The sequence below is a fragment of the Gopherus flavomarginatus genome, chromosome 2 (genome assembly GCF_025201925.1).
Source record: "Gopherus flavomarginatus isolate rGopFla2 chromosome 2, rGopFla2.mat.asm, whole genome shotgun sequence".
In the NCBI taxonomy this organism is placed as follows: domain Eukaryota; kingdom Metazoa; phylum Chordata; order Testudines; family Testudinidae; genus Gopherus; species Gopherus flavomarginatus.
Genome location: NC_066618.1, coordinates 75,691,173 through 75,719,133, shown reverse-complemented (window position 1 = coordinate 75,719,133; position 27,961 = coordinate 75,691,173). Strand labels below are relative to the sequence as shown.

The 27,961-nt window shown below is 41.3% G+C and overlaps 1 protein-coding gene across 3 annotated transcripts in view; it reads left to right on the top strand.

Moving 5' to 3' along the window:
• The first annotated feature begins 5,172 nt into the window (after positions 1–5,172).
• Positions 5,173–27,961, top strand: part of AZI2 (5-azacytidine induced 2) — a 69,099-nt gene continuing 46,310 nt past the window's right edge. For 2 of the 3 annotated variants that reach the window (XR_007772391.1, XM_050938486.1), the window contains exons 1-4: positions 5,173–5,416; positions 15,462–15,691; positions 21,045–21,170; positions 21,537–21,636. Coding sequence is in view for 2 of the 3 variants with exons in the window: in XM_050938486.1 (XP_050794443.1) it covers positions 15,467–15,691; positions 21,045–21,170; positions 21,537–21,636 (451 nt within the window). In the remaining variant the exon portion in view is untranslated. Of the gene's footprint in view, positions 5,417–5,637; positions 5,764–15,461; positions 15,692–21,044; positions 21,171–21,536; positions 21,637–27,961 lie in introns of those variants that run through there. The other variant, XM_050938487.1, reaches the window with a different exon arrangement.

Sequence of the window (27,961 nt, the reverse complement as noted above, 5' to 3'; positions counted from 1 at the left end):
CTAGAAAATCATAGGAACAACACTGCAATCCACAAAGTCTGCATGAGGTGCCTAGGGTCCCTATACAAATGGATGGGGGAGAGACAAGTGCCTTAGATGGGGATTCACAAAAGCCATGGCTAGATGGGGATCTGCCTAAGGTAGGCAATGGGAGATGCTGGTGACAGTCCCATCCTTCTCATGGAGATAGACACCTAAAACCAGGCTGTGTGCAGGTGCCTTTTCCTGATTATTTAAATATTTATGCACAGTGGAACAGTCATTCAGAGAGAGAGAGAGAGTGCTTCTATAGTCCAGTGGTTATGCCACCCACCTGGGACATGGAAGAGCCAGGATCCAGTTCCCTTATTCCAATCACTCTTTCACAGATTCAACAGGATAGATTGAGAGGGTCCTGTATCAGATTATCCAGTACCTCAGTGGTTTGAGCATTTTTCTGAACTGTGGGAGAGCCCTGTTCAAATCATTTCTCCCCATCCTGATGAGGAGGGAGGAATTGTATCTAAGTCATTCAGGAGAGTGTTCTAATCAGTGGAAAAGGTAGGGAGCAGTTCTACCTCCTATGGTAGCTTGATTTTGATTAGGACCTGATCCAGTAGGCAGTCTCTGAGTACATCTGTGATGCTGGCAGACCAAGTGCCCCAGTGAAACACTGATGAATGTATAGCTCTAAGCCAGTGTGGGTTAGTATTATTAAAATAGGTATTAGATTTATAAAAATGTATTTATTGTTTAGACTTTATAAAATGGTTGTAGGATGTTGCATGTATTAATCTCACTTGAGAGCTGTACCCCATGTTATAAGGTTATATTGTTTGTATTTTGAACCTCTGTAACTTGTATAACTCATTAAACAGGAAAGAAGCATTAAATAATGTAATATGCTGGTTTCCTATAGAAGGTGCTAGGTCCTGCGCACAAGGCCAACTGAAACCAAATAAGCCATTGTGGAACATCAAAGGACAAAAAAATTGTTGATTGACCTGCACACACATGCCCTTGAAGCAGAGCTGCCAACTTTCACACTGTAAATAAGCACCCCAACTTTCACAATAAGCCAAAAATCAAGCTAATCCCATTTCAAAACAAGGCCAAACAAGCCAATCCTCAATAACCGCAACACGATATGTGACTAGATCCCCCTGGCGTGCAGTCTGGAACTGTGGTGGGCCTGCTGTGCATCCCTGACCATAGGCGCTGACTCCATGGTTGCTCCAGGGCTGGAGCACCCACGGGGAAAAATTGGTGGGTGTTCTGCACCCACCGGCAGCGAAGTTCCCCTCCCCACCTCACCTCCGCCTCCTCCCCTGAGTGCGCTGTGTCCCCGCTTCTCTGCCTACCTCCCAGCGCTTGCTGCCGCAAAACAGCTGTTTCGTGGCGTAACAAGCTCCGGGAGGGAGTAGGGAGGAGCGGGAACACTGTGAGCTCTGGGGAGGAGGCGGGGAAGAGGCAGGGCCAGGGAGGGGATTTGGGGAAGGGGTTGGAATAGGGGGAGGAAGAGGGTGGCAGGGGCAGGGCAGGGGTGGAGTTGGGGCAGGGCCAGAGGCAGAGAGGGATCGAGCACCCACCGGTGACAGCAGAAGTCGGTGCCTATGCCCCTGACTCTCTCCCCTGCTTGCCCCCCTTTGTCCCTGCTTAATGGGAGCTAAAAAAGCCATAAGCCAAAAACAAGCCAACAAGCAACTCACAAGCCAATTAAGCAAAAAACAAGCCCAATTTCTGTGTTTTTTTCCCATAGGTTTGGCATGTCTGCCATGAAGACGTGCATGAGGACTTGTCCCCATCAGTTTGAATTCTAGGGTAGGGAATAAAAATCCTTGACCAGAATAATCTGGATCTCTCTATGCTGCTTGAACTCTGAGGGGTGAAAATTTCTAAGCATGAGTAAGAGTTCCACAGTGCTTGGGCTGGGTTAGCCCTAGGGGATTTATAGCGTTTGCATATTACAACAGCTTCTATTACCTTTTGAGACTTAACACTGTAGTTCATTTGTCTGTGTATGTTTACCTGCTTTAACTCTGGAAGTAACTCTCACTTATTGTTCTTAGTTAATAAATCTTTAGATAGTTTTTCTTATAGGATTGGTTACAAGCATTGTCTTTGGTATAGGTTCGAAGGTGCAGTTGACCTGGGGTGACTCATCCTTTGGAACTGGGAGTAACTCAAATATTGTTGTGATTTTTGGTGTGAGGGAGCATCTATCACAAAGGCAAGCTTGCCTGAGTGGCAAGATAGTCCTCTTGGGTACTCCAATCTGTCTGTGACTCCATGTTAAGGCTGTTATAGTGCTTGAGGAGTTTACACTGGATACTTGGTTGGTGAAACCTAAGTTCAGAACACACAACCAGTTTGGGGTTTGTGCCCTATTTCTTAAGAATCTACCCTGAAGTTGGTATTCATGCTTGTGCTCCACTCCAGACAGCTTGACAATACCGATGCCTGGAGTGAGACAGCAATCGGCATGCTCAGAGAAAGAAATGTAGGCACCTAAGAAACTCTTTACTGCAAAAACGTAGGTACCAAGTAAGTTTAGATGCCTATAGGGTTTGGCATGAGTTTTGTGGATCACAAAACTCTTAAACTGGGATTTAGGCACCTAAACCTCAGATTTAGATGCCTAAATCGGGGTTTAGGTATCTAAGTACCTTTGTGGATCCCACCCTGGAACCTGATTCTCATTTTTTTACCTCTACTTGTGTAGTCATTTACATTGTGGCAAAGTGAGTGTAAAAACCACTCTTACAATTTTTGCAGCTTTTTATACCCACTTGCATAGATGTAAATGATTACAAAAGGTGAAAAGTGGTGGAGAACAGGTCCCTTGTTTTTTTTCAGGCCTGGTCTACACAGCTTGAGTAGTTGGATTAGAAAGTAGCAGATGTTGATTAGATTTATTGTTACCTAGGTGGTTTGTTTTTCTTCTGTTAAATAATTGTTAATTGTATAAAGGGGAATATGGTTTTCTGACTCTCAGCCATGATTATTTTATTTTGAGTCACTAGAAAAAAAAATCTTAATCTCAGGAAGGGAATTTTTTCTTTTAACAAAGAATAACACTTGTGTATCTCTAATAACAATGCCCTGAACTTTCCATTCACTTCATGAGGAGATGTACCTGATTGTCCAAACCAAAGGCAGAATTTAGTTTGGAATATTTCAGTGGTTGCTTGACAAAAGAAGTGATTGTTGTACCGTATACTTCATTTCCATTTCCTTTATTGTTATAACATTGTGCATAAGCAGTAAAAATGATGGCCACATTGAATCATTGTGATTAAGATACTACATAATAATTTTAAAAAACGCACAAGCTGTTCTGCTTTAGCAGTCAGCCAAGAAATGCTACTTACAAAATGCTCATCTGACAAGCAGCAGCTTCCATGCAAAAACAAATATATATATATATATATATATATATATAAATCAGTCTCTCTCTGTCATAAACAGATAGTTAAGGGTTAATGTCTCTTTTACCTGTAAAGGGTTAACAACTGGACACCTGACCAGAGGACCAATCAGGAAACAAGATACTTTCAAATCTTGGTGGAGGGAAGCCTTTGTTTGTGTTTTTTGGGTTTTGCTTTGTTCTCTCTGGGTCCTGGAAGGGACTAGACGTGGAACCAGGTTTCTTGCCAATCTCCCTGCTACAGTCTCTTATATATTCAGAATAGTGAGTATTTAGTAGAGAAGGCGGTTATAGTCTTTTGATTGTTTTCTGTCTTTGCAAATGTGTAGTTTGCTGGAAGTATTTTAAAGTGTATTATTGCTGGGGGGGAGGCTTCTTTCTAGTGTCTATAAGCTGTAAGACCCAGTAACTTTTACCATTAAATTGCAGAGATAACTTTTACTTTTTTTCTTTCTTTTTATTAAAAGTTTTTCTTTTTAAGACCTGTTTGATTTTTTCCCCTTGTTGAGGCTCAAGGGAATTGAGTCTGTACTTAACAGGGAAGGGGAAGGGAGGGGAGAAGGGGGAATCCCTTTGTTTAGATTCACAGAGCTTGAATCTGTCTCTCTCTCTAGGAGCCCAGGGAGGGAACACCTGGAGGGGAAGAGCAGGGGAGGGAAATGGTTTATTCCCCTGTCTTGTAAGACTCAAGGAATTTGGGTCTTGGGGTCCCCAGGGATGGTTTTTGGGGGGACCATGGTGCCCCAAAACACTATATATTTTTGAGTGGTGGCAATGTATCAGATCTAAGCTGGTAATTAAGCTTAGGGGAATTCATGCTGGTACCCCAACTTTTGGACTCTAAGGTTCAGATTGGGGAAAGATACCATGACACTCTCTATATATATATCTCAAGGCCCATTTTACAATGTTAGATGCTCTAACACCTGATCCTGCAAACACTTGTGTATCTGACTTCATTAGGTCTATTCACATGCTCAGAGTTAAGCACCTGTATAAAATGTCTGCAGAATCAGGGACCTGGAGCAGTACTTAGAAATAGTTTAAACTTTATGAGACCAAGTGGATGTAACAATTTCTTTAAAAATAACTTAGGATATTGATCAGAGAGAAATCTTTGTAATCGTTGCATACAGGCAGTGGAACTGGAACAAATGTTATAGTGAGGTTGCTGAAAGCCATTGAACCAGACCCCCTCAAGCCATACCTCTAGTTCCAGCACCCTTGAATACCTGTATTCAATGGCTGTGTTTAGGTAGCCAATTAATAATTTTGTTATACTTCTGAATTTATAGGTAGTTTCTTTGAGTGTATCTAATTCTATGAATATCCTCATGTATCTCCTTTTAATATTTACCCCTGCCTATGCATATGTGTAATGTCACATGTGATAGAGGGGTGAAAACTGAAGAGTAATATTTAAGGGGGGGGAAGCATATGGAAAGACATACAAAGGGAGAAGAGGTATGCATGACTTTAGGCCGCGTCCAATGCTTGCACAGGAACACAAAACTGTCCCGATGCCCCAGGGAGCAGCAATATTTTCTAAGGGCCACGTGTGCTGTGCAAGGGGGTAGCTGTTCCAGCACTCGGATAGGCGGCGGCGCTGGCGCCTGCATGAGCAGGAGGTCCGCAAAGAAGGGGCGGCGACCAGGCAGCAAGACCGAGTAGTTCAGTGGCTACAAAACAGGACAGGACTACACGTCCCGGCATGCTGCGCTATACCCACTCACGTCCTGGCCGCGCACTGCATGCCGGGAGGTGTAGTCCCGCCCCGTTGTTTTCCGGGACCCGCCGGTGCCCTTCGGGGGAAGCGCCGTTGGTGTCACGTGAGGGGTTTGTTGACTTCCTTGAGCGGGCGGGAGGTCCTGGTAACGGCGTCGTCAGGCCGGGCCCTGGGCGGAGGTGATGGGAGCCCGGAGGAGACTGCGGCGGCGGCCGCGGCTGCTGCTTCGTCTTCGCTGAGGCCGCCGCCCGCCAGTGACCGGAGTCGAGCGGATCCCCCGGCAGGTCAGATCCGGCCCTTCCGCAGAGGGGATGGGGCAGATGGGCCGGGGGCGGGGGGAGGGGATAGCGGTGACAAGCGCTCTCGGCAGGTGACTCGGGCTGACGTGGACCCACAGCTCCCGACGGCTCCACGCTCGCAGCGGCCTGCAACTGGGGCGCCTCTTCCTCCCTGCTCCGGCCCCGCCGCATCTTGGCCGCATCGGGGCGGTTATTGTCTCTCCAGCGAGTTAGCGGCGCGATGCGGGGCGCCGTGCCCGGACCCGCGCTGATCGCACAGTCACGGGCAGCGGTGTCTGTGCCGACCAGATGGCCCCGGGCCTCCTCAGGGAAGTTTCCTTTAAATCCACCCAGTGAGTATTTTAAGCTCTCTCCCGTAGAGAGGAAGCTGGCGTGGTGACGGGACAGGGGCAGCGAATAGACTGCTGTGTCTGGTTGCCCCCGGTACTGGGTAGGTGGCCGGGGATTATGCAGGGAAAGTGGCTGCATCAGAATGGCACCAGGAGAAGGCTCCCTGCAAACGAAGCCCTTTCAGACGTAGCTGCCTCATGCTCACAATTCCATAACATTGATAGTGAAAGGGAGAAACTGTTCAGGGAGAGAAAAATGTTATCAAGCACCATTAAGTCATATAACGCACACACAAATACAACTGTCCTGGTGCATTATAAGCGTGGGTGTAATACCTCATAAGTGTAGAGGAGTGTTTATTGTAATAGGCTTGAAAAATTCATTTGCAAGTGGGGAATGAGCATGTGTGAAGGATTAGGGGGATGTAATTTTTCTGTGCAGAATTTAAACGTTCTAATAAATTTCGTATTTGGTCCTTCTGGTTGCCAAGATAACCACCTAAATGTGAGCCTATGCAGTGTGTGGTTCTGAGTCTGCAGATAGATCTCTACAGCTTCTCCATTGCTTCTCCTAACTCTTCTCCAGCAGCAGCAAAATTAAATTAACAAGGGTGTGTGAGATCTTTGCTGCCCTTCAGAGTCCTGTGAGCTGGGTTGAAACTGAAAAGAATAATGTGCATGTCACTGCTAATGTTCGGAGAAAGGTATAAGCAGCAGCAGCCAAGGCAGTCATTGGAGTTATTCTCACAGGAGGAATAATGGAGACTTGGAAGACTCAGAACCCTGCCCCCACATGGAGATCATGTGCAAGATCAAAAATTTTGATGTTGGAAATTGGTGAATGAATCTTCTGTTTTTTCACTAATATCACATCTATGTGATGGAATGCTCAAAAAAGAGAGAGAGGATAGTTTCTTGTTCGATGTTCAGATCTGATGATGGGGAAGTGGGGCCCTTTGTTAAAAGGGAAGTCTTGTCTAAGTACAGGATTAGGAACCAGGAACTCTAAAAAGTTTTAATTCTGACTGCGCGCAAGTCCTCTGAGTCCTTGAGCAACTTGCTTAATCTCAGTTTCAATTTCCTGTGTATTATACTTAACTTCTTCACATGGAGTTGATAATTGTGCAATGTTTATAAAGACCTTTGAACAAGAACAGTGTAAGTGCCAGGTATTATTACTAAACAAAGGGGAAATGATTATGTCCTAAGACAAGTAACATTAAATCTCAAAAGCCGTTTATTACCATTTAATATAAATTATAGAACAACCAAAAATGCTTCCTATAAGCCAACAGCAAATCTAGGGAGGCATATGAAGTGTATGATCTGTAGGTGTATGTGGGCAACATTTTAATGTCACATGCTCTTAGAACTATTTGGTTTAATTACTTGTAAGAGTGGAGAACAGTAAAATAGGACTGTGTTTTTTAGACACACACTTATTTGGGCTATACATAAGGCCTATCAAATTCATTGTCTATATTGGTCAATTTCATGGTTGTAGGCTTTTAAAAATTGTAATTTTCCTGATTTCAGCTATTCAAATCTGAAAATTCATGGTATTGTAATTGTTTGGGTCCTGACCCAAAAAGGAGTTGTGTGGGGATTGCAAAGGTTTTGGAGGGGGTGGATTTTTTAGTACTGCTACCCTTACTTCTGGGCAATTGCTGGTGACGGTGCTCCCTTCAGAGCTGGGCAGGTGGAGAGCAGCGGCAGCTGGCCAGGATTCCAGCTCTGAAGGCATAGCCACCGCCAGCAGCAGTGCAGAAGTAATGATGGCATGGTATGGTATTGCCACCCTTACTTTTGTGCTGCTGCTGCTCAGGTGCTGCCTTCACAGTTGGGTGCCCGGCCAACAGCTGCCGCTCTGCAGTCCCCCTCCCCCCCCCCGCCCTTCCCAGCTATGAAGGCAGTACAGAAATAAGGGTGGCAATACCATGACCCCCCCTAAAATAACCTTGTGGACCCCGCTGAACTCTCTTTTGGGTCAGAACCCCCACTTTGAAAAATGTTGGTCTCCGCCATGAAATCTGCACAGTATAGGGTAAAAGCACACAGAAGACCAGATTTCACAGGGGGAAACCAGATTTCACAGTCTGTGATTCAATTTTCATGGCCACGAATTTGGTAGGGCCATAGATGTACAGTAACACTTCTGTTTTGCTTGCTTTGTCTTATCTCTGGAAGTAAGAGTAAAAAAAACAAGTATTAACATTTAGTCACTTTTTCATGAAATAGACACCATTCTGAAAACTGATATAAACTGCATAAATCTGTGCCATGGCTAAATAAAAGTAATGCATTGTATCATATTTTAATGAGATATAGCAGATGAACACAAGGAGAACCAACATCATCTGACCAATTAACTTTTTGCAGACCACCAGCAAGCATTCAATAGTCCATGGACTGTAGTTTTGGAACTCCTGACCTGTGAAATAATACATATATTAGACTTCATGAAACACTTCTGTGACTATCACCTATTCATAGATCCTAAATGTATCTTATTGCCTCAAAAATAGTATTTGAGAAACTGGACTAACATAAGAATAGCCATGCTGGGACAGACCAATGGTCCAGCTAGCCTAATGTCTTGTCTTCAGACAGTGGCCTCTGTCAGGTGCTTCAGAGGAATGAACAGAACAGGCAGTCAAGTGATCCAGTCCCTGTTAGCCACTTCTGGCAGTCAGAGGCTGGGGACACCCAGAGCATAGAGTTGCATCCCTGGCCAACTTGACTAACAACCATTGATGGACGTATCCTCCATGAGCTTATCTAATTCTTTTTTGAATCTAGTTATACTCTTGGCCTTCACAATATCCCCTGGCAACAAGTTCCACAGGTTGACTGTGTTGTATTAAGTGCTTTCTTTTGTTGGTTTTAAACCTGATGTCTTTTATCTCCACCTCAACTGTTTTCATGAAAATGAAACCGCCTCAGAGCATGGATTTGGTTTCATTTTGAGAGACACAGCTCCCTCTGCCCCGTTGTTGTGCTGTTTCAGCAATAGCCTTTCTAATGTAGCTAATTGTGTACTGTGTAAAGGACAAATGTTGCCCTTGTATATGCTTGTAGTTCCTATCCTCTTTAGTAAGAGCTTAGTGTATTAGCTGAGGGTAGAACTCAATCCCAAATCTTTTTCCCTTCTGTCAGTTATTTTAGAAGTTTTCTCATGAATTCACATAATGTAGACATAAATTAATAAACAGTTGATTTTGCCAACTGTGAATATTCTGATATCTTTCATAGTGTCAGTTTATTCCTAAATTATGATTCCTTCCCTATCCCAAACTACCATATACTACAGCTAGAAACATAAATGGGGTACAGTGCACTTCTTGGCTGCCTGACAGCTGCTTAATATAAAATGAATCATTGATTTCAGTATCATTTTTATTGGGCAGGAATGCATATCACATGCAACTTCACAGTAGGCACTTTTATTGGCAGGTTAAGTAAAGAGAGAATTTTCTGTGAGCACAGGAACTGACCTACATTTGCAATTAAAGGAATCACATTATGGCCACTGTTAGACAAAAATGTGTTTAGATATAGCCTCTTACTTTGTTTTTTCTTTCCCTTTTTGCCTATAATTTGTTACTCGCTTTTTGCATCTTTTCTTAAGTTAGATTGTAAGCTGTTTGGGGCAGTGACCACATCTTCCTGTGTGTGTTCTGTTTGTATTCAAACAATGCTTAGAAAATTGAAACAATAGGTATATCTTAAGAAGGTCGTTCCTTTGAGATTTCAGGGAGGCTGATGCTACCACTGTCAATAGTGTATCTGTTCAGTGGATAAAGAGGACTTCATTTTTCGTGGGTATCCTGCTAATTTTCAAAATCAGAAGACTCTCTGTAACAGACAACTTCCTGCAATATCTTTGGGAGACAATATTTTATTAAGTGTATGAATGGTTTATGAATCATATTGGGTCAGATTTGTATGCACTCCATTGGGGGAGGATTTCCACAGCTCCTCCAGGAAGTGAAAACAATAGGGGATGATTAAGGCAAATGACTCAGGTTATAACACCTTGAGAGAGGAACCACCTCCTGGGGAGGCTCCCATATTCTGCTTCAAAGTGGATTCTGCAGAGACCAACAGACAAAGGACTTTGGGATAAATAGCCCAAGGCTAAACTGACTAAGAGCTTTCTTCCTGGTCCAGCAGATAGACAAGACCTTCAACAGGGTATCCAACAGGGTGCCCAACCTTTGTGGAAGGATTAGAAAATTTTTGGCTTATTGGGGCCCATAAGACTGATGGATGATACTCACTCTGGTAAACTGTTAACATGTGTACAGGGATGTTTATAGTTGTCTCTGTAATACTTTTACCTGAAGAATAAATGTGCTTGCTTAGAAAGAGCTCTGTTGTAACTGCTGGCAATTTCTCTGTTTGTTGTTCTCAGAGAAAAGTCAAAGCATAGGCACTAGCCTTTTTAAGTGGACTGGCTTGCTAGGGATCTCACAGTGTAATCCAGGGGGCTATTCAGACTTAAAACCCCTGGTCAGAAGGGAGTGAGACCTGAGTTTCCATCTAGGAGAGTTGAAAGCTAGGAGCTGGAGTGCCTTAGAGAGGCCACAGATGGGGAAATATGGGTGCAGTTACCTTGAAACTGTGACACTCACTTTCCTACCTATCTTTTTTTCTTTAAACAGATGCCTGCAGAGCTCTCATGCAGTGTATGCAAACATTTCAATAGTGCAACAGTAAATTAAAGTTGGACTTAGATGAAATCAAGTGATTTACAAATCAATGTATATGTATTATGTGGATGTTTTTAGAATTCTTAAACAGATTCCACTAAACTGAATTTAGTTTTCTGCTTATGTAGATTGCTACCTATTTGCTAACTTTGAAAATGGAGTCATTCTGATATCTTGGTTCTATTTCCAGTTCATGTGCATGAGCACTGTGATATTGCCACATTAATGTGCAAGTTTGGAACCTCACTTGTGCTGCTTCCTTTCACATTGTAAAGGATTGGTATTTTTCCTGGTTACTGTGTTGTGGGGTTTTTTTTGTTGTTTTTTGTTTTTTGATGATGCAGGGATGTAGTTAAATATGCTCTGGATTAATTGAAATATTATAAATAAGGTTTTTAATATCTGAGGGGTAGCTGTGTTAGTCTGGATCTGTAAAAGCAGCAAAGAGTTCTGTGGCACCTTATAGACTAACAAATGTATTGGAGCATGAGCTTTCATGGGTGAATACCCACTTCCTCAGCTTCATCCCCTACATGCATCCGACGAAGTTAGCGTTGGCTATCCTAACATCTTGAGAAGTGGGAGAGGGGAGTGCCTGATTGATAACCTCTAATTTAGCGTAAGCAGGATCTTTCTCATGAATGGGTTGTCTTCATCTGCCATGTAGACCCAGCTAAAACATTCTGTGCCAGATCTGTTGTTGTAGCTGTGTTGGTTCCAGGATATTAGAGGGACAAGGTGGGTGAAGTAATATCTCTTAATGAACCAACTTCTGTTGGTGAGAGAGAGAGAGAGAGAGAGAGAAAAGCTTTCAAGCCTATACAGAGCTCTTCTTCAGGTCTTCTCTCTCTCTCAGTAACAGAAGTTGGTCCAATAAAAGATAATATCTCACCCTCTTGGTCAGTATCAGATCTGACTATAATGGTGGTTGCATTTGAAACCAAGCCTATGCTATTTTTTTTTTTTTTTAAATTACATGTAGCCTTTCCAAAAAAAAAAATTGGAGGCTAAGCTGGCTGTCCTCTAACTCTCTGCTGTTTGTGGCTTGGACTTCTAAAGTTAATTTCTTCCAGAGTTTAATGATTCTGTAATTTTAGGAAGGGTATACTCTATTCCTACATTAGGCAGGGATTCATTAAGTGTAAAATTCCACTTGGCTAACTAGAGAACCACAAGTGTGCTTCCATATAATAGTCAAAGACAAAGCACCAGGGTAAGTGTATGAGGTACCACGTTACCAGAAGAATCTAGTGTAGGATTTTGAGAATATTTTTTTAAAGTAAAGATCTTTTTGCTGCATTAAAAATTTGTTTCAAAAGACTCTTGACATGCACAGGAGAAACGTATAATCCCTGAATTTATAAAGCAGCATTTGTATGTGCTATGTCTCTTATTAGGCTGCAGAGTCAGGTCATAAACTTTTTGAAAGAGAGCTCAAAGATAACAAAATTTAATTAGTTAAGAGAATAACATGGGAATAAATATAGGATATGACTGTCATGCTGACTGGAGTGGTTCTCCTCTGTGAGTGACTATCTCAGGGCAGACTGTCAGAAAACAGTGATAGACACCCCAAACTGGTAGCATGTTCTGTAATTAGATTTCACCAAGCCAGTAACATATTTGAACTCCTGGATCACTATACCAGTCTTACTGTGAAGTCATAGACAGTTCCCTTTAACCTCTCCAGCCTGTCTTGCTACCTAGAGAAACCAAACTTTGTGATTAAAAGGTAATTTAAACCTAAAATCATGCCACATCAGGTTTCTCCCAGTCCCAAAGGACCAGCCACTTACCCAGATCAATTGATATTCCAGATCTTACAGCAAAGACAACACTGGCAGCCAGTTCTTTAATAAACTAATTAAAGGTTTATAGCTTTAATTAAAAAAAGTGTGTTTGAGACTTTAAAGAAGGTAAAATGTAATAGGTAAACCACTGTTTGTAACTCCAAATGGTGACAGTGATGTAATAGACTGCTAGTTTCCCAAAAATATTCTGGGTAGCCCTGGAAAAGACTTTTGGGACTCTCTATCTTTTCATTCAGTTATTCTTCCCTGTTAGAATCCCAGCAGTCCAGAGAGAAAGGATCTTTCTTTGAATTCCATATTTATCTCTTCTCACAGAAGACAAGCTGGCAGTCTCTCTACCCACGTGGGGTTTTAGTGGGTTTTTCTTTTGATGACAGCGATTGAGGAAGACACTTAGACTTTTGACCTCTGACCACAATAGCTACTTTCTGTGAAATTAACAGCAAATACTAAAGCCTTTAAATTCTTCATAATCATTTCACAAGATTTCTTTGATGGGTAACTTAGTTGTCAGGGTACATATCATGTAAATGTTTGCTATTACATTATGACAGGAATAGATAAATGAAAACAATTCAAGTAACCTTCCATTAGTTTTATGAAGTTTAAACACCCAAAACACTAACATATTTAAAATCGCTTTGATCTAATACGCAAGTAAATTGACCGAAATACATTCTAGCGTGACCTGGTCAGCTAGCATCACAGTGACAATAATAAAAAACAGGAGACGATATCTGAAGTTAGTAAAAGGTTATCAGAATTTGTGCTAATAAAGGAATAGGGAAGATGCAGAGCTGAAGATTAGGACAACTTGAATATGCAGAGAGAAAGAGGACTAAAAGCTGACTAATATATATACGTAGTTATCCGGTCATACTGGTTTTTCCTAAAGAGATTGATAATTGGATGTGAAATTGTTCTGAATTTGAGTCTAGCCCAAGTCAGTTGCTAATTGATGGCTATTGGAAAGGAGCTGATCTCAGGCAAGCTCCGAAAGTCCATATCCCATGGGATGATCAAATAATTTTTTCTGTCTCTAACAGCCAATTTCATAACCACAAAAGCCTTTTATTGGCCAAGCAAAGGTCTAGCACTCAACTCAGTGGTGTTTGTCTGTAAGCCAATAACTATGGAATGCCACATCCTATCAATTGCAACATTTTAGAGAATGTTCTAGACACTGATGGATAGAAGCCTATTGATTTTGTTGCAAATTAGAACACCAGAAAAGGCTGATTCACAGGAAAAACAGGGGGCCCAGACTTTCTGGAGCGGCAGGCTGAGGTAGAATCTTTCTTCTACTCCCTGCTGTGCCAACACATCTCAAGCAGCAGCTTGTCTTGCTGTGTGGGGATGTCAGCTGTAGCCTGGACTCTATTAGAAATAAGTGAACCTTACTGGGAGGGTTTGGAGGGGGCTAAGCAGGGACTTGCAAGGGAATGAGGCTGGGAAGTGCTGGTAAGAGTAGAAGGGACTCGAAGTGGGGGAACTGGGTTGTTGAGTGTGAAAGCAGGGACCGAGAGTGGAGATGAGATGGGGAAAGTGGGGCCTAAGGAGGGAAACACCAATTCTACATGGAGGGAGACAAAGACCTGAGAATGGAACAGAGGCACATAGAGCCCCTGGCATGAGGGAGTGGCTAGGGTGGTTGTGGGAAGTCTCTGTAGTAGGGGAGAACGAGAGGGTGGCACACAAGAAGCTTGTGGGGTGGACATTCTCATGGGGCACAAAAGGTAGTAGTAATCTATTTAGTCTTTGCAGTCATTCTTCCAGATTAAGTATGAGTAAGGCTAAGATTTAGTCAGGGATATTTTTAGTAAAAGTCATGGATAGGTCACGGTCAGTAAACACAGATTCCTGTCCATGACTTTTACTGTAGATACCCCTGATCTGCTCTGGGGAGCCCCAGGGCAGCACTGCTCCAGGACTGACCCTGGGACTGCTACTGCTCGGGTGACCTCCGGGGCCACCCAAGCAGCGGCTGGCCTCAGGACAGAGGTGGGCAAACTATGGCTCACATGCGACCCGCGGGACTGTCCTGCCCAGCCCTTGAGCTCCCAGCCAGGGAGGCTAGCCCCAGCCCCTCCCCTGCTGTTCCCCTTCTCCCACAGCTACACTGGCAGCGCTCTGGGTGGTGGGGTAGTGCGCTTCTGCCAAACAGCACAGCAGCATTTTTTTTTTTTTTTTGCATTTGTCTCACGCATATAAGTGTGTTCTGCATCTTTTTTGCTGTTGCAAAATAAAGAACGGCTTTGAACCGCTATGCAGTAGAGCACTTGAGTACTGTGGCCATTCTATTGCTTCAGTGGTCTATAGTAGATCTATAGTAGATTGTTTCAAATTTGGGTTTGTAGATGGTAGTATTTTTAGGTTGAGAATGTGTATTTAGGTTTTTCTAGAATAAAAGTTCTCTCTGGACAAAAAAGCGTGCATTCCTTTTGGCACTGATGCTCCAGTACTATGGTAACGGATGGGGAGGGGCACTAAACAAATTACTAGATTGCTTAAATGTATACCTTTTTGAAAATTATCATATTTGATGTAGTTCAGAGATGTCAGCCCTGTTTCTGTCATTGACTTGCAAAAGCTCCAAAAACTGTTTCTCCTTATGGTCCAGATATAACTTGGAACAAGTCAAGCGCTAAAACAACATTAATAATTACACCTCTGCCCCAATATAAAGTGACCCAGTATAACACGGTAAAGCAGCGCTCCAGGGGGGTGGGGCTGCGCGCTTTACCATGCAAGTTCGATATAACGGGGTTTCACCTCTAACGCGGTAAGATTTTTTTTGGCTCCCGAGGACAGCGTTATATTGGGGTAGAAGTGTATATTACAGAAGTGTTCTTTAAACACATAAGAGATTATGGATTTTGGTCAGTGGAAAATATTGCAGACAGTGAAAGTTGGTGAAGTTTATAAGTACAGAAGAGTATAAATAGGAAATGAGAAGAGTAAGAGTATGGAAACATTTAACTGTATAACTTGAGCATTTTGATGAAAAATGGGTGTCATAGATTCTCTGTAAACTTATGATGACATGGCAAAGATAAATAAGAAGGAAATATTTTTTTAAGTGCCTATGGCATTATGCCTGAAGGCTTTTTAAACTGTAGTGTTCTTGGCATGTATCTTAGTGAGAATTTTTTTAACACTATTATGTCTTTTCAAACAGCTGTCATGGGTGAGCTGGGAGAAGATGACATATATATTTTGAATCATGAAAAAGCAGATGGTATTCACAGAAGAGAGAGAGAGATTCCTGTTCCAGCATATGCAGGGGATGAGTCCATTGCTTCACACTTTGCACTTGTCACTGCTTATGAAGATATCAAAAAACGACTAAAGGAGACAGAGAAAGAGAACTCCTTCTTAAAGAAAAGAGTAAGACTCTTAGAAGAAAAGGTAAGTGCAATTTTTTTTGCTACTTTGTAGTAAGACTTTTCCCTTAATGTTTGGATAGATGGATGTCAGTTCATAATATCATTAATCCATATATCCTTTAAAGAGGAAATACTATTTTTGTAATTTTATTTATTTTTATATAGATAGTCTTTTAAAACACAATTTGTTTTCCTCTGACAGCCTAGTTTACTGTTAAATAGCCTTTGGCTCTTGAGTTCTATAACCCCACTTTTCTGTTAACAAAGTTGGTAAATAGCAAAACCAAAAATTTAACTAGAAATGTAAAATTAAAAATATTTGACTCACAGGTTCAGAGCCTCAGAAAAAGGGCCACAATTGATGTTGAGAGGGAAACAAGTTATTTTTATCCTGGTCTTCTAATTCTTTATTTAAGAATGTAAAACTTTACTGTGTTTGTGTGTTTTTGTGTTAAGTTTGTTTAAACTACACAGGCTATGAATTCCATACAACTTGAGCAGGTATATTATCTAGTCATCTCTCTACCTCGCTATAAAACTCTAAAGTTGCAAGTGGGGAATGTCATTGTCACGATAATGTAAACATTAGTGAATATTTTGTTTCACTGGCCAGATGGGTTCTAGATATGAATAGACAAATAAGATTGTCTTCACATTAGTTAATGACAGGTAGTTTCTAAATGAGTTAGGAGTTAGGAGTGACCTGATGATGTATTCAAAGACACTCATTTACCTTTATCCATCTTTTTATAAGGCACTGTAGACCTAGTCTGGACTGCTGACACCCAGAACCTTTTAAAGCCTCACGTCACTGTGATTTGTGTTGGAAGAAAGAACTGAGTTGTGCTTAGGGCTTCGTAGAAACAAAACAAAATACCTCAAGCTATTGAAAGAGTAATTTTTTCTCAAAGGGTAATTCTTGAAATAGTTATGCTGGCAAAACTTTTACTTCATATTTTTTTGACCAAGTAAGGTCATTATGATTTGGCCCTGAATTTGTGTAAACTTCTTGAGAAATTGTAAAATACTTAATTTATTCATACAGATTTCATAATGGATTGATTTAAATTAAAGCAGTTTAAATCACCAATTTTAATAATGATTTAAATAAGCAGGCAGAAAACCATGATTTAAATAATTTATTTTAATCCTGTTATGGATTTGTACTTTAGTTATTTTCCTAAAGAGAGGTTAATTCTTATAGGTTAAGAATATCTCATTAAAAGATATTGATTTGCAGCTAAATATAGCTTTTACACTAAAATTGGTGCTCTTTTATTTTTCTGGCTAACCAGGAGGGTACACTATATCTATCCATGTTTAAGCAATTATATGGCTTAATTTACATTGTATTCAAATTACTACATTTTAGATTTTTATTATGTTAGAAAATGGTGAATGGTGCATTTCTTATTTACTATATGATAAATCTCAGTCCAAAATTAATCAAGCTCTATTTGGATTGAAATTCAATTAAATGCACAAAACAGAATATTTAAATTTTTTCTTATATAAGACTACCTTTAAATGTGCTGAATGTATAAGAAAAGTTTTATATTAAAAAATAGGGCTGTCAAATGATTAAAAATTAATCATATGATTAAACAATAATAGGATTCCCTTTATTTAAATACTTTTGGATGTTTTCTACATTTTCAAATATATTGATTTCACTTACAACACAGAATACAAAGTGTACAGTGCTCACTTTTTATATTTTTGATTGTAAAAAAACGAGATTTCTCAGTTCACCAAATACAAGTACTGTACTGCAATATCTTTATCATGAAAGTTGAACTTACAAATGTAGAAATATGCACACAAAAAAACAGCATTCAGAAATAAAACAGTGTAAAACTTCAGAGCCTGCAAGTCCACTCAGTCCTACTTCTTGTTCAGCCAATCGCTCAGACAAACAAGTTTGTTTACATTTGCAGGACATAATGCTGCCCACTTTTTGTTTACAGTATCACCGGAACGTGAGAACAGGCCTTCGCATGGCACTGTTGTAGCTAGCGTCACAAGATACTTATGTGCTAGATGCTCTAAAGATTTGTATGTCCCTTCATGCCTCAACCATTATTTGAGAGGACATGCATCCGTGCAGATAACGGGTTCTGCTCGATAAGCATCCAAAGCAGAGCGGACCAATGCATGTTCATTTTCATCATCTGAGTCAGTCAGATGCCACCAGCAGAAGGTTGATTTTTTTTGTTTGTTGTTTTTGTTTTTTTTGGTGGTTTGGGTTCTGTAGTTTCCGCATCAGAGTGTTGCTCTTTTAAGACTTTTGAAAGCATATTTTATACCTCATCCCTCTGATTTTGGAAGACACTTTAGATACTTAAACATTGGGTTGAGTTCTGTAGCTATCTTTAGAAATCTCACATTGGTCTCTTCTTTGCGTTTTTGTCAGATCTGCAGTGAAAGTGTTCTTAAAATGAACAACATGTGCTGGGTCATCATCTAAGACTGCTATAACATGAAATATGTGGCAGAATGAGATGAAAAAGATTAGGAGACATACAATTCTCCCCTAAGGAGTTTAGTCACAAATTTAATTAATGCATTATCCTTTTTAAGGATAATCATCAATCGGCATGGAAGCATGTCCTCTGGAATGGGGGCTGAAGCATGAAGGGGCACACAAATATTTAGCATATCCGGCACATAAATATCTTGTAACGCTGGCTGCAACGATGCCATCTGTATTAGATATATTGTCACCATTTCCTATTGTGTGGCGCTGTGGGGATGCTAGTGAAACATAGAAATCATTTAAGGGTAGAAACATTCAGAACTACACGTCCCTATCTTTTGTGTGCCATCACTTTTCACAAAACAAGCTATTGTAATAACCCATAAACGGCTAAATTTTTAAAAACAGACTTGATTGTTCATGAAAGGGTTTTAAAGGCACTACGCCCATATGCAACTCTGGAAACATGACTGTTTTCTGTGAGGTGCTGGGCATTTCTTTAGTATGTGTGCATGCATGTACAATTCCACTTAAAGCAAGTTATGCATCTGCCTAGCAACCTGCAGGATCAAAACTATGGGTATTCAGTTTAATCTTGAGTGCACGTGCATACTTAATTCACTGTTGTTGGGTTTTGTTTTGTTTTTAATTACTGTACCTGGGTGCCAGCCATGGTGGGCATGCAGTCTTGTCCACATATGTTAGAATATACCAATAGCTCTGTCAGGTTAAATATTGTATGTACCAATACAATACGCACAATAGGTGTCCACTGTCAAACTGACAAGGAAGCCATAGTGGTGCTGATTCATTATAGGGAGGCAAGGTGGATTGATTAAATCACTGATTTTAATTCTGATTTGATACTTATTAATTGCAAATCAACATATTTTAATGGTTATCCACCAAATATAGCATTTACACTAAACTTGGTGCTTCTTGCTAAACAGAAGGGTACCTAAATAAAGGTGTATAGCTATAGTGTAATTGAATAAATGTGAGTTAAACTCTACAAATTCTTAATTTTTACATTTTTATTAGATAATGGTGAATAATGCATTCATTTACTAATAATCCTTCATTTTTTACTTGTGATTTGCGTTAGGCTCTACTTAGATGGAAATTCAGCTTAATTGCATAGAAACATTATTTTAATTAAATGAAATTACTTTAATGCACTAGATACATATGGAAAAAAGCTTAAAAAAGATAACCAAAACATGTTTAAAACTAAGTGATTTATTAAACAAAGGCAATATTATCTGTCGTTACTGACTTGAACTGATTATTTGTGGTCACTATGTCCTTGAAGATTTTAGAACTAATTGATTTCATGCTCTTACCTAGTTTTTTATTAATACATTGACAGAAGATAAAGTAGGAAACCTTGTTTTCAGCTCCCATTTTTTTTAACTTAGAATGAACTAGTCATTGAGCCAAACTAGTTGAATAAACTGAAATGAAGAAAATATTCTCTCTGCATCTGCAGAAGAGGCTAGTGCCCCATGAAGTGCTTTCTTTCTTGCCTCAGCAGCTGCCTCTTCTATATAGTATGGAATAGATTGTGAGTTAACTCTCTGCTTGGGCTCCTCTTGTGTATACACACAGGAAAATCAGCTTAAGATGGGGTTCTGAAACTAAATTCATGCTCTCAACTTGTGCCTAGTTTTAGGCATTTGCATAAACAGTTTTTGAAGTACTATTTGCCCAAAAGAGGTGGCTTACAAGTCCATTAAAAACTTAAGACATGAAGGGATTATGTAAATGTTAATGTTAGTAAAAGCTAAAGCAAAGAAGTCATTGTGTAATGCACCTAATTGATGTTTCCTGAACTTCATTTGGTCTAATTTTATACTGTAAAGGTGTTATGGCTTATGTAACTAGAACTGGGCAAATGATTTTTCTTTTTTTGGTTCAGCTGGAAAACAAAAAAAGGCAGAAAATGTTCACTTTTTGTTTTTGAAAAGGTTTGTAATTTGTCAGCAAATTGGAAAAATCTGTTTTGGACCAGCAAAGTGTGTCTGAGCCTGTCTAGTCATCCTCCTTTATAACTTTATTCCAGTGATTAGGGCACTTGCCTGAGATGTGGGAGACCCAGGTTTGAATCCCCACTCTGGAGCAGATACCTGAACTGAATTCAACTCCCGCACCTCCCTAGCCAGGTACACATCCTAACCCCAGGCAGTGGACTAATGTGGGGTCAGTTACTCTCTGTCTCTCCTGTTGAAAGTGTTCCATTGTGTATAAAATACTTAAATATTCTTTGGATCTAAGTGAGAGAGTGAGTGACTCTGTCCTAGTGATTAATTTGCTCATGTGGGTGGAAGGAGGTGTGGATTCACATCTTCTCTCTGCCTGATTCTGAGAAGGGATGTGGAGCTTCATGCATGGATTCATGGGACCTTCAACAGGAGAGACTGAGAGCAACTCATCCCAGAATAGCCTCGTGGTTAGGATGCTCATCCAGGAGGAGTGGGAAGAGCTGAATTCAAGACCCTGCTCCAGAGCAGGGACTCAAACTTGCACACATGCATTCTCTTTCTTTCTCTCCTACTGGAAACTTTTGCCCAGCTCTACTTGTGATAAGACACAGAAACTTCTGGATTATCCTTGAACTGAATTTTTAAAAGGATCATTCTTACATGTAATCTAACCATCACTAATGATGACTAAGAATAGACTGCTGAAGTCATAAGTAATTTTTATTGCTCTCAAAATTTTGGTGCATATAAATGTACATGTGTGACATGACTTAATTGCAGTTTCACATTCTGGCAAACTAAAGTTTACAGTTGCTGGTTGTAAAATATCAATAGTTTGATAAGCGGACAACACTGACTGTTAAAAGCTATTTCAAATATAAAAGGTGAGGATTACTTCTTTCGCCTACTAAACACAGCTTCTTGGCTCCCGTTTGGAAGAAGAAACAAGCTCAGTTGGACGTGAGCAAGTAAACAAGGCCTATCAAGCCTATCGAGAGGCCTGCATCGACAGAGATAATCTGAAAAGCAAACTGGATAAAACGGTATGTCTATTTGCATAATGAATTAAAAACAGATGCACATCATACAAGTATATTATAGAGTAACTATATAATAAAGGGGGGATTATTGGATTTATTTTACTGATTTGCTGAAGACCCGTATTGCTTAAAAATCTCAACAAGTGAGCATCCGTGTTAAATACGTATTGATGGTGTTTCGGATAGGAATAAGAGAGAAAGTTCTTAAATAATGCCTCTGGCTGTGGGCCACCATTGTTCATGGTCTAGTTTAATATTGTGGCTAATCTCCAAAAGAATGCAGGAACTTTAAATAGTCTTGTAAATAAGAGTTAGCATTATAACTAGCAAAGTGCAGAAAGTTCCCTGACAATTTTTTTCTTAAACTAGATAAAAGAGAATACAGAGTCCTTCAAAATCTTGAGTGAGCAGCTGCAGTCTAAAGAAGTGGAGCTCCTACAGCTAAGAACTGAAGTGGAAATTCAACAAGGTATTCAGTTTTATCACTATCTGCTTGCCTACACAGTATATTAGCTAGCACTGGAGAGGTGTAAATTCTAGTGTGCACAGGATTGTTGCTCATTAATTATCTGAGGTGGATCCTACTGGCATGCAGTAAATGTTTCCTAGTACATGTTAATGTCATCCCATTTGAAACTACATTGGGACTACGTTAACATGAACTAGGGAACTTTTAATGTACACCATCAGGATCCGCATTGGGCCAGTTAGTGCACAGCATGCTAAATGAGCAGAATTCAGTGCTCTAGCGCAGGCTGACACGCTGTGTAGACAGGCCCAATGTCTTAGCATACAACTGTAACTAAGTGTCTCAGCATATGCCGTGCAGACTCTTCAGAGCTTTAACACTACATAGTGGTGGCTTGATGTGTTAATGAATAAGATTGTAGTGCACTATAATAGTGGAAGAACTTTGGGTTATCATGTTGTGTGTCTGCCCATGGTCATCAGTTTATTTTGTTGTATGGCAAGTACTTGTGTGAAAGAGTTGAAGTTGACAAACTTTTTGTCACCTCCTCCATTGTTCTAACTTTTATGTACAGAGAATAAAAAAAAAATCAGGTTTAACAAATCAGTGGCAGATACATACTGCATAACTGTTCAGTTTTTAATAGACATGGCAAAGGAGAGATTTAAGAAGAGATTTGAAGGCGGATAATGAGGTAACTTTGTGCATGTTTGTGGGGAGCTTCTCCCCATCATGAGGGGCAGCATGGGAGAAAGCAGGAAGGTACTTGCTGTAGAATTTAACAAGTGGGTGATTGGAGGCTAACCTCATGGGCTGATCAAAGTCAGGAGTCAACCTCTCGATACTGAATGATAAAGGAAAGGTTGGGTGGGGATAGGTTGTGAAGGACCTTGAAAGTGAAGACAAGTGTCTTTTTGGTTTGGTGCAGTACAGAAGGGGAATCAAAGAAAGTGGAGACATGGTCAGAGTGATGGGCTAAGAAAATGATCTATGCAGCAGCGTTCTGTATGGATTGAGACGAGTGCATTTGTCAAAGTCAGAGAAAGGAACATTGCAATAATCAAGACAAGATGAGTTTCAGCTGAATGGGTCGGTAGGAAAGTCCGTAACTTGGAGACCTTATGCGGAAAGAATTGGCAAGACTTACACATAGCCTGGATGTGAAGATCTGGAGATGGGTCAGAGTCAAAAATGACATCTAAGTTCAGGCCTGAATGGTGATAGTATTGTCCTTTAATGATCAAGAAAGGAGGTAGCAGGGAGTCTGGTGGGGTTCTTTTTATTTATTTTTTTGAGGGGTGGGCGGGATGGAAGACACTAACCTATATTTTAGTCTTGCTGAGCTTGAGCTGATGGTTAGACCTCCACAAAGGGATTTCAGGCTGAGATTTTAGTTTTGATAAAAGAGGGCAGGTCTGCAATAGAGACATGGATCTGTGAATTGTCTGCATAGAGATGGTAGTTGAATTTGTGTTGGTGGATGAGATTACACTAATGATAAGGTGGAGAAGGGAGACCAAGGACTGAGCCCCCTGTGAAACCCCCACAAAGCGTTGGTGTGTGAATGAGGAGGATCCACTGAAGGAACAATTAGAGAGCTAGGAAGAGACCAGGAGAGGTTGACATCACAGAAGCTAAGGGAAGGCAAGATTTCAAGAAGACCATGGTTGATGATATCAAAAGCACTCGCAAGTCAAAGAGGATGAGGATGGAGTGTTGCTTTTGAGACTTGGCAAGGAGGAGGCTTTAGTTTCAGGGGGGTGGAGTGAAGGCATAAAGGGGTGAAAGCTGGATTGGAGAAAGTCTAGGGTGGAATTGGAGGAGAGGAATTGCAGACAGCAGTTGTAAAATAAAGAGTGGTAGTTGGAGAGGCAAGTGAAGTCAAAGGTGGGATTTTTTTAAGGTTGGAGAGACTAACATATGCTTGTGTTGTGAGGGGAAAGAGCCAGAAGAAGTCGAGAAGAGTATAGGATGGGATAAGAGTGGGCACAGGGAGATGAGAGCAAAAGAGAGAAGTTCACTGGGGAAAGTGGTTGGGTTAGAGGAGAGAAGATGAGAATCTTTTTTGCATTTGACTGCTGAAGTAGAGAGTTATAGGAGGCAAAGGGGGATGGAAGGTAAGATGAGAGGAGGGGAAAGGCTACATTATATTTTGTCAATTTTCTCTTGAAAGAAATTTTGTGAGATCCTGTGTAGAGGAAGAAGTAAGGATTTGAGTAGTGAGTCAAAGCTGTCTGGGAATGTGGGCATGGGATTCAATTAAGTTGGAGAGGTAGAGTTGTTTTGCTAGGAATATGGCAGAACTTAAAGGAGAGATTGGATTTGTATAGGAGGAGGTCAACCTAGTGATGGGATTTCTGCCAGAGATGGTTTGCAGCAGAAGCGGAGGACATGGATGTTGGGGGGTAAGCCAGGCCAGGGTTGCCAAGGTGGACTTCGTGATGTGAAAGAGGGACAAAAGAGGTGGAGGAAAACAAAGCTTGGAGAGAAACAGCCATATCTGTGGAAGAAAGGAAGAAAAGGGCTGAGAGTGGATGAGAAGATGGAGGTATAGAAAGATGTACCCTGTACAAACATTTGAAATGCTTACAGTAGAACTATAGAGTTAAGGACACCTCGGGAGTGGAGGTTGTCTGTAACTCTGAACAAAGCACAGTTCGGGCTCCAGATCCAGCAGCTGACACTCCAGGCCAGGCTTCAGAAACAGCTGAGCTCTCTACTCAGCACCTGGAATGAGTTTGCATGCTTGTCCTCCTCCTGGCGGGGGTGGGTGGGTGGGTGGGTGTGTGTGTGTGTGTGTGTGTGTGAGAAAACAGTGCATCCCCCTCCCAGCTGGGAGTGGGAGGGGAGAAAGCTGTGCAGACCCCAACTCTGCTCCTGTTCTGCTGGGGCTGGCAGCCCCTGCATCTTCACCTCCTAGCTAACTGTAGATGGCAATCCTGCACATGGGGGTGGGGTGAGTACAGGTAACTCAGATGTGCCTACCTTTAAGATGCAATACAGGCACAGTACTGTTTTTTGTTTTTTTTTAATCTCTGCTTCTGCCTGATTGGTTTCTTACAGTTCCATATGGTGTCTGGTTGACCAGCAGTCTGTAACTCTGGTATTTTGTATCTTTGAGGTTCTAATGTATATCAAAATACCTACGGCATATACATGAAATGTGGGAGTGCTCCATTCTTCCATATTTGAATCATGCTACCTTCTATGGAGAATCAAGAACATTTTAGGGTATTTTTTTTTTAAGTTGTGCTTAGGGAATTATAGTTCAGATTCCACCCTAAGAAAGTTGTTTACGAAAGCCATATCTATATTTATGGAGACTATAACAGCATAGCTACGGTGCCATAGCTATGCTGGCATAACCCCAGAATATAGGGTTTTTTTCTATTGCTATAGAAACGCCACCTCCCTGACTGATGGTAGCTAGGTTGAGGGAAGTATTCTTCTGTTGACCTAGCTGCAGCTATATTGGGGGCTAGGTAGCCATAGCTATGGCATAGAGGTGTGGATTTTTCACACCCCTGAGTGCCTTAGCTATGTCCGTCAGTGTTTCAAGTGTAGAATGGGTCTCAATGTGAATTCTTTTTATATTGCACTGTATTGGAGTTCACTGGTCATTGCTGGTGCGCCTCCTTGTGGCTTATCTGGGGATTAGCTCGCCACTGATCAGATGCATGCCCCCCTCCTGCAGTGGCTCAGTCCACTGACCCTTCAGGACTCTAGGTAGTTGTTAGGTTCTTTTGTGACTCAGCTGTTCCCTCTTTTTGACTTTGCCTTACAGACAAGTCACTCTCTAGTCCTCCCCTTCCAGGGTATGTCAGTCTCTCAAGACAAGCTGTCCCTCTGCCATTGAGGACAGCACTCCATTCTCCGTCCACACACAGTGCTGCTCAGACAGTGGCTGGAAGGGGATCCCACAATCTACTCTGGGTTCCATCCCAGGGACTAGATAAGGGTCTGCAACTATGGTCTGTGTACCCCCAGACTTGTTTCCTACTTCCCTGGACTCTGACCTACTATCCTCTGGATTTACCACCCATCTGAGCTTCCTCCACTTCCCAGGGCTCCTCTTCTTGCCAGACCCTGTCGTCTCCAACACACCTCCCTTCTGTCAGGAAGTGACTGCACACTGCTTCCCCCTGAAACCTCCTCCTGGTCTCCACTGTTCCTGCCTAGGTGAGCTTCATCCTTAATTAAGCATCCTTGATCCCTATCTCCCACTCAGGATCAGCCTACTGCGGCTAAGTGGCCCATCTAGCCTACCTTAACCCCTTCAGGACTAGTGTGGAGTGAACATCCTATCATATACACTGTATGGTAATTCATTAAAAACTAAATCATTCTGTTTATCTTGAGTTTGGATCAGTGTTATGTGTTAACTTATTGAGATAGCTAATCTTGCAGTGAGCGCCTGTATGCTATGGAAAACGTTGCATTGAATTGCATTGATACTGGGATGATCTCTACTTGGGATAAAAAACCTTTGTATATTAGTCTTATTTGTATGTCTAGGCCACCTCTGGAGATCTATAGATATATATAGCAGAGGTGTAGCGAGCGCCCTCTGACCGGAGGGGGCCCCGCAAGGAAGGGGGCCCCTAAAAGTGGCAAAAAAAATGTAAGGTATAACTAGGTAAGTGACATTTATTGACGCTATTGCACAATCCATGTCGGTTTTACTGACAAAACCATGAAGTCATTATGATACATCATAATGCTATTGGCTACATCAGTTGTCTGTCGGTCAGTTTCGAATTTTAGTTGGACCCATTCAAAGAATGTGTATTTGCGTTCATAATGGCGGTCGGCGGATAAATGTTATTAATTTAGTTGTTTAGTTTTTTATCGTTTCCAATGCAGAAGCGTGCTTTGTGATGTCTAAGAGGATGTATAAGAGCGGAGCTAGTAAACGAAAGGCAGCAAAAGATGCTGAGAAGGAACTTGAGAAAATTCTAAAGTTGTCAACGTATTTTGCGCTGCAATCCAACGTACAGGTACAGGCACGTGAAACGGACAGCGCTAGCAGCAACGAATCGTATCCAGAAGTGCTTCAAGTGAGGTCGAAGGTGAAGACAGTTGTTCTACCAAACAAACTGTGACAGATATCCCAGCTGCTGCCGGGAAAGAAGTATCTGAATCTGAACCACTGAGTGATGATCCAGGAGATTGGCCGTCTATAATATTGGACAGGCAAGTGTGTGACATGGTTGCACGTGGCCCACCGCAGCAGAATGAAAGTTACGAATTTCCATTTAACGAGGAAAGACGGAGGTTCACAAGTACTCATTTCTATCGAACCATGGCAAATGGCGAGAAAATAAGACGTTCATGGTTAATGTACTCAGTTCAGAAAGATGCCATTTTTTTGTTTTTGTTGTAAATTATTTGGCACTGGCGACATACCACTACGTCGTGGAACATCTGCTTGGAAAGCACTGTCAAAAAGACTTCAGCAGCATGAAACAGGCAAAGGTCATCAAGACTGTATGGTGAAATGGTTTGACCTTCGGTCAGGCATAGTAAACCGTACATCTATTGACCAACTCGAATTGCAGGCTTTTCTGAAAGAAAGAGGTTTCTGGAGAAATGTTGTCAAACACATGGTTGATGTCGTCGTTATTTTCTTGTCCGAAAGAAACTTGGCATTTCGAGGAAGTAATGAAAAGCTCGGCGATCCTTCGAATGGCAACTTTTTGGGACTGTTTGAATTGCTTGCAAAGTATGATAATGTCCTCAGCGAACTTTTACAGAGGATTAAGAAGGCAGAGACACATGTTCAGTACCTCAGTCCACAGATCCAAAACGAGCTGATTCAACTTGTTGCCAATAACATTCAAGAGGCCAACATAGCGCAGCTTAAAAAAGCAAAATATTATTCAGTTATTTTGGACTGTACTCCCGACGTGTCACATGAAGAACAGATGTCTGTGGTGTTACGCTTTGTTGAATGCAACGGTGAAGATGGTGTCAATATTCGTGAAGCGTTTGTTGGTTTTCTTAATGTTCATGATACAACTGGCGAGGGCTTATTGGAAGTGTTTCTTGAAAAGGCAAACAACTTAGGAATAGACATTGCTGACATGAGAAGCCAAGCTTAGGATAACGGCGCAAATATGAGAGGAAAGAACAAAGGAGTTCAAGCCCGCATGCTAGAAATAAATGACCGTGCCTTGTATGTACCATGTGGAGCTCACACTTGGAATCTTGTGATCTCAGACGCGGCAAAGTCATCGAAATATGCCGTTGACTTTTTCGGTCTGAGTAACAGAATATATGTTATCTTTTCTTCACCTTCACGTTGGGATATACTTCAAGAACATAT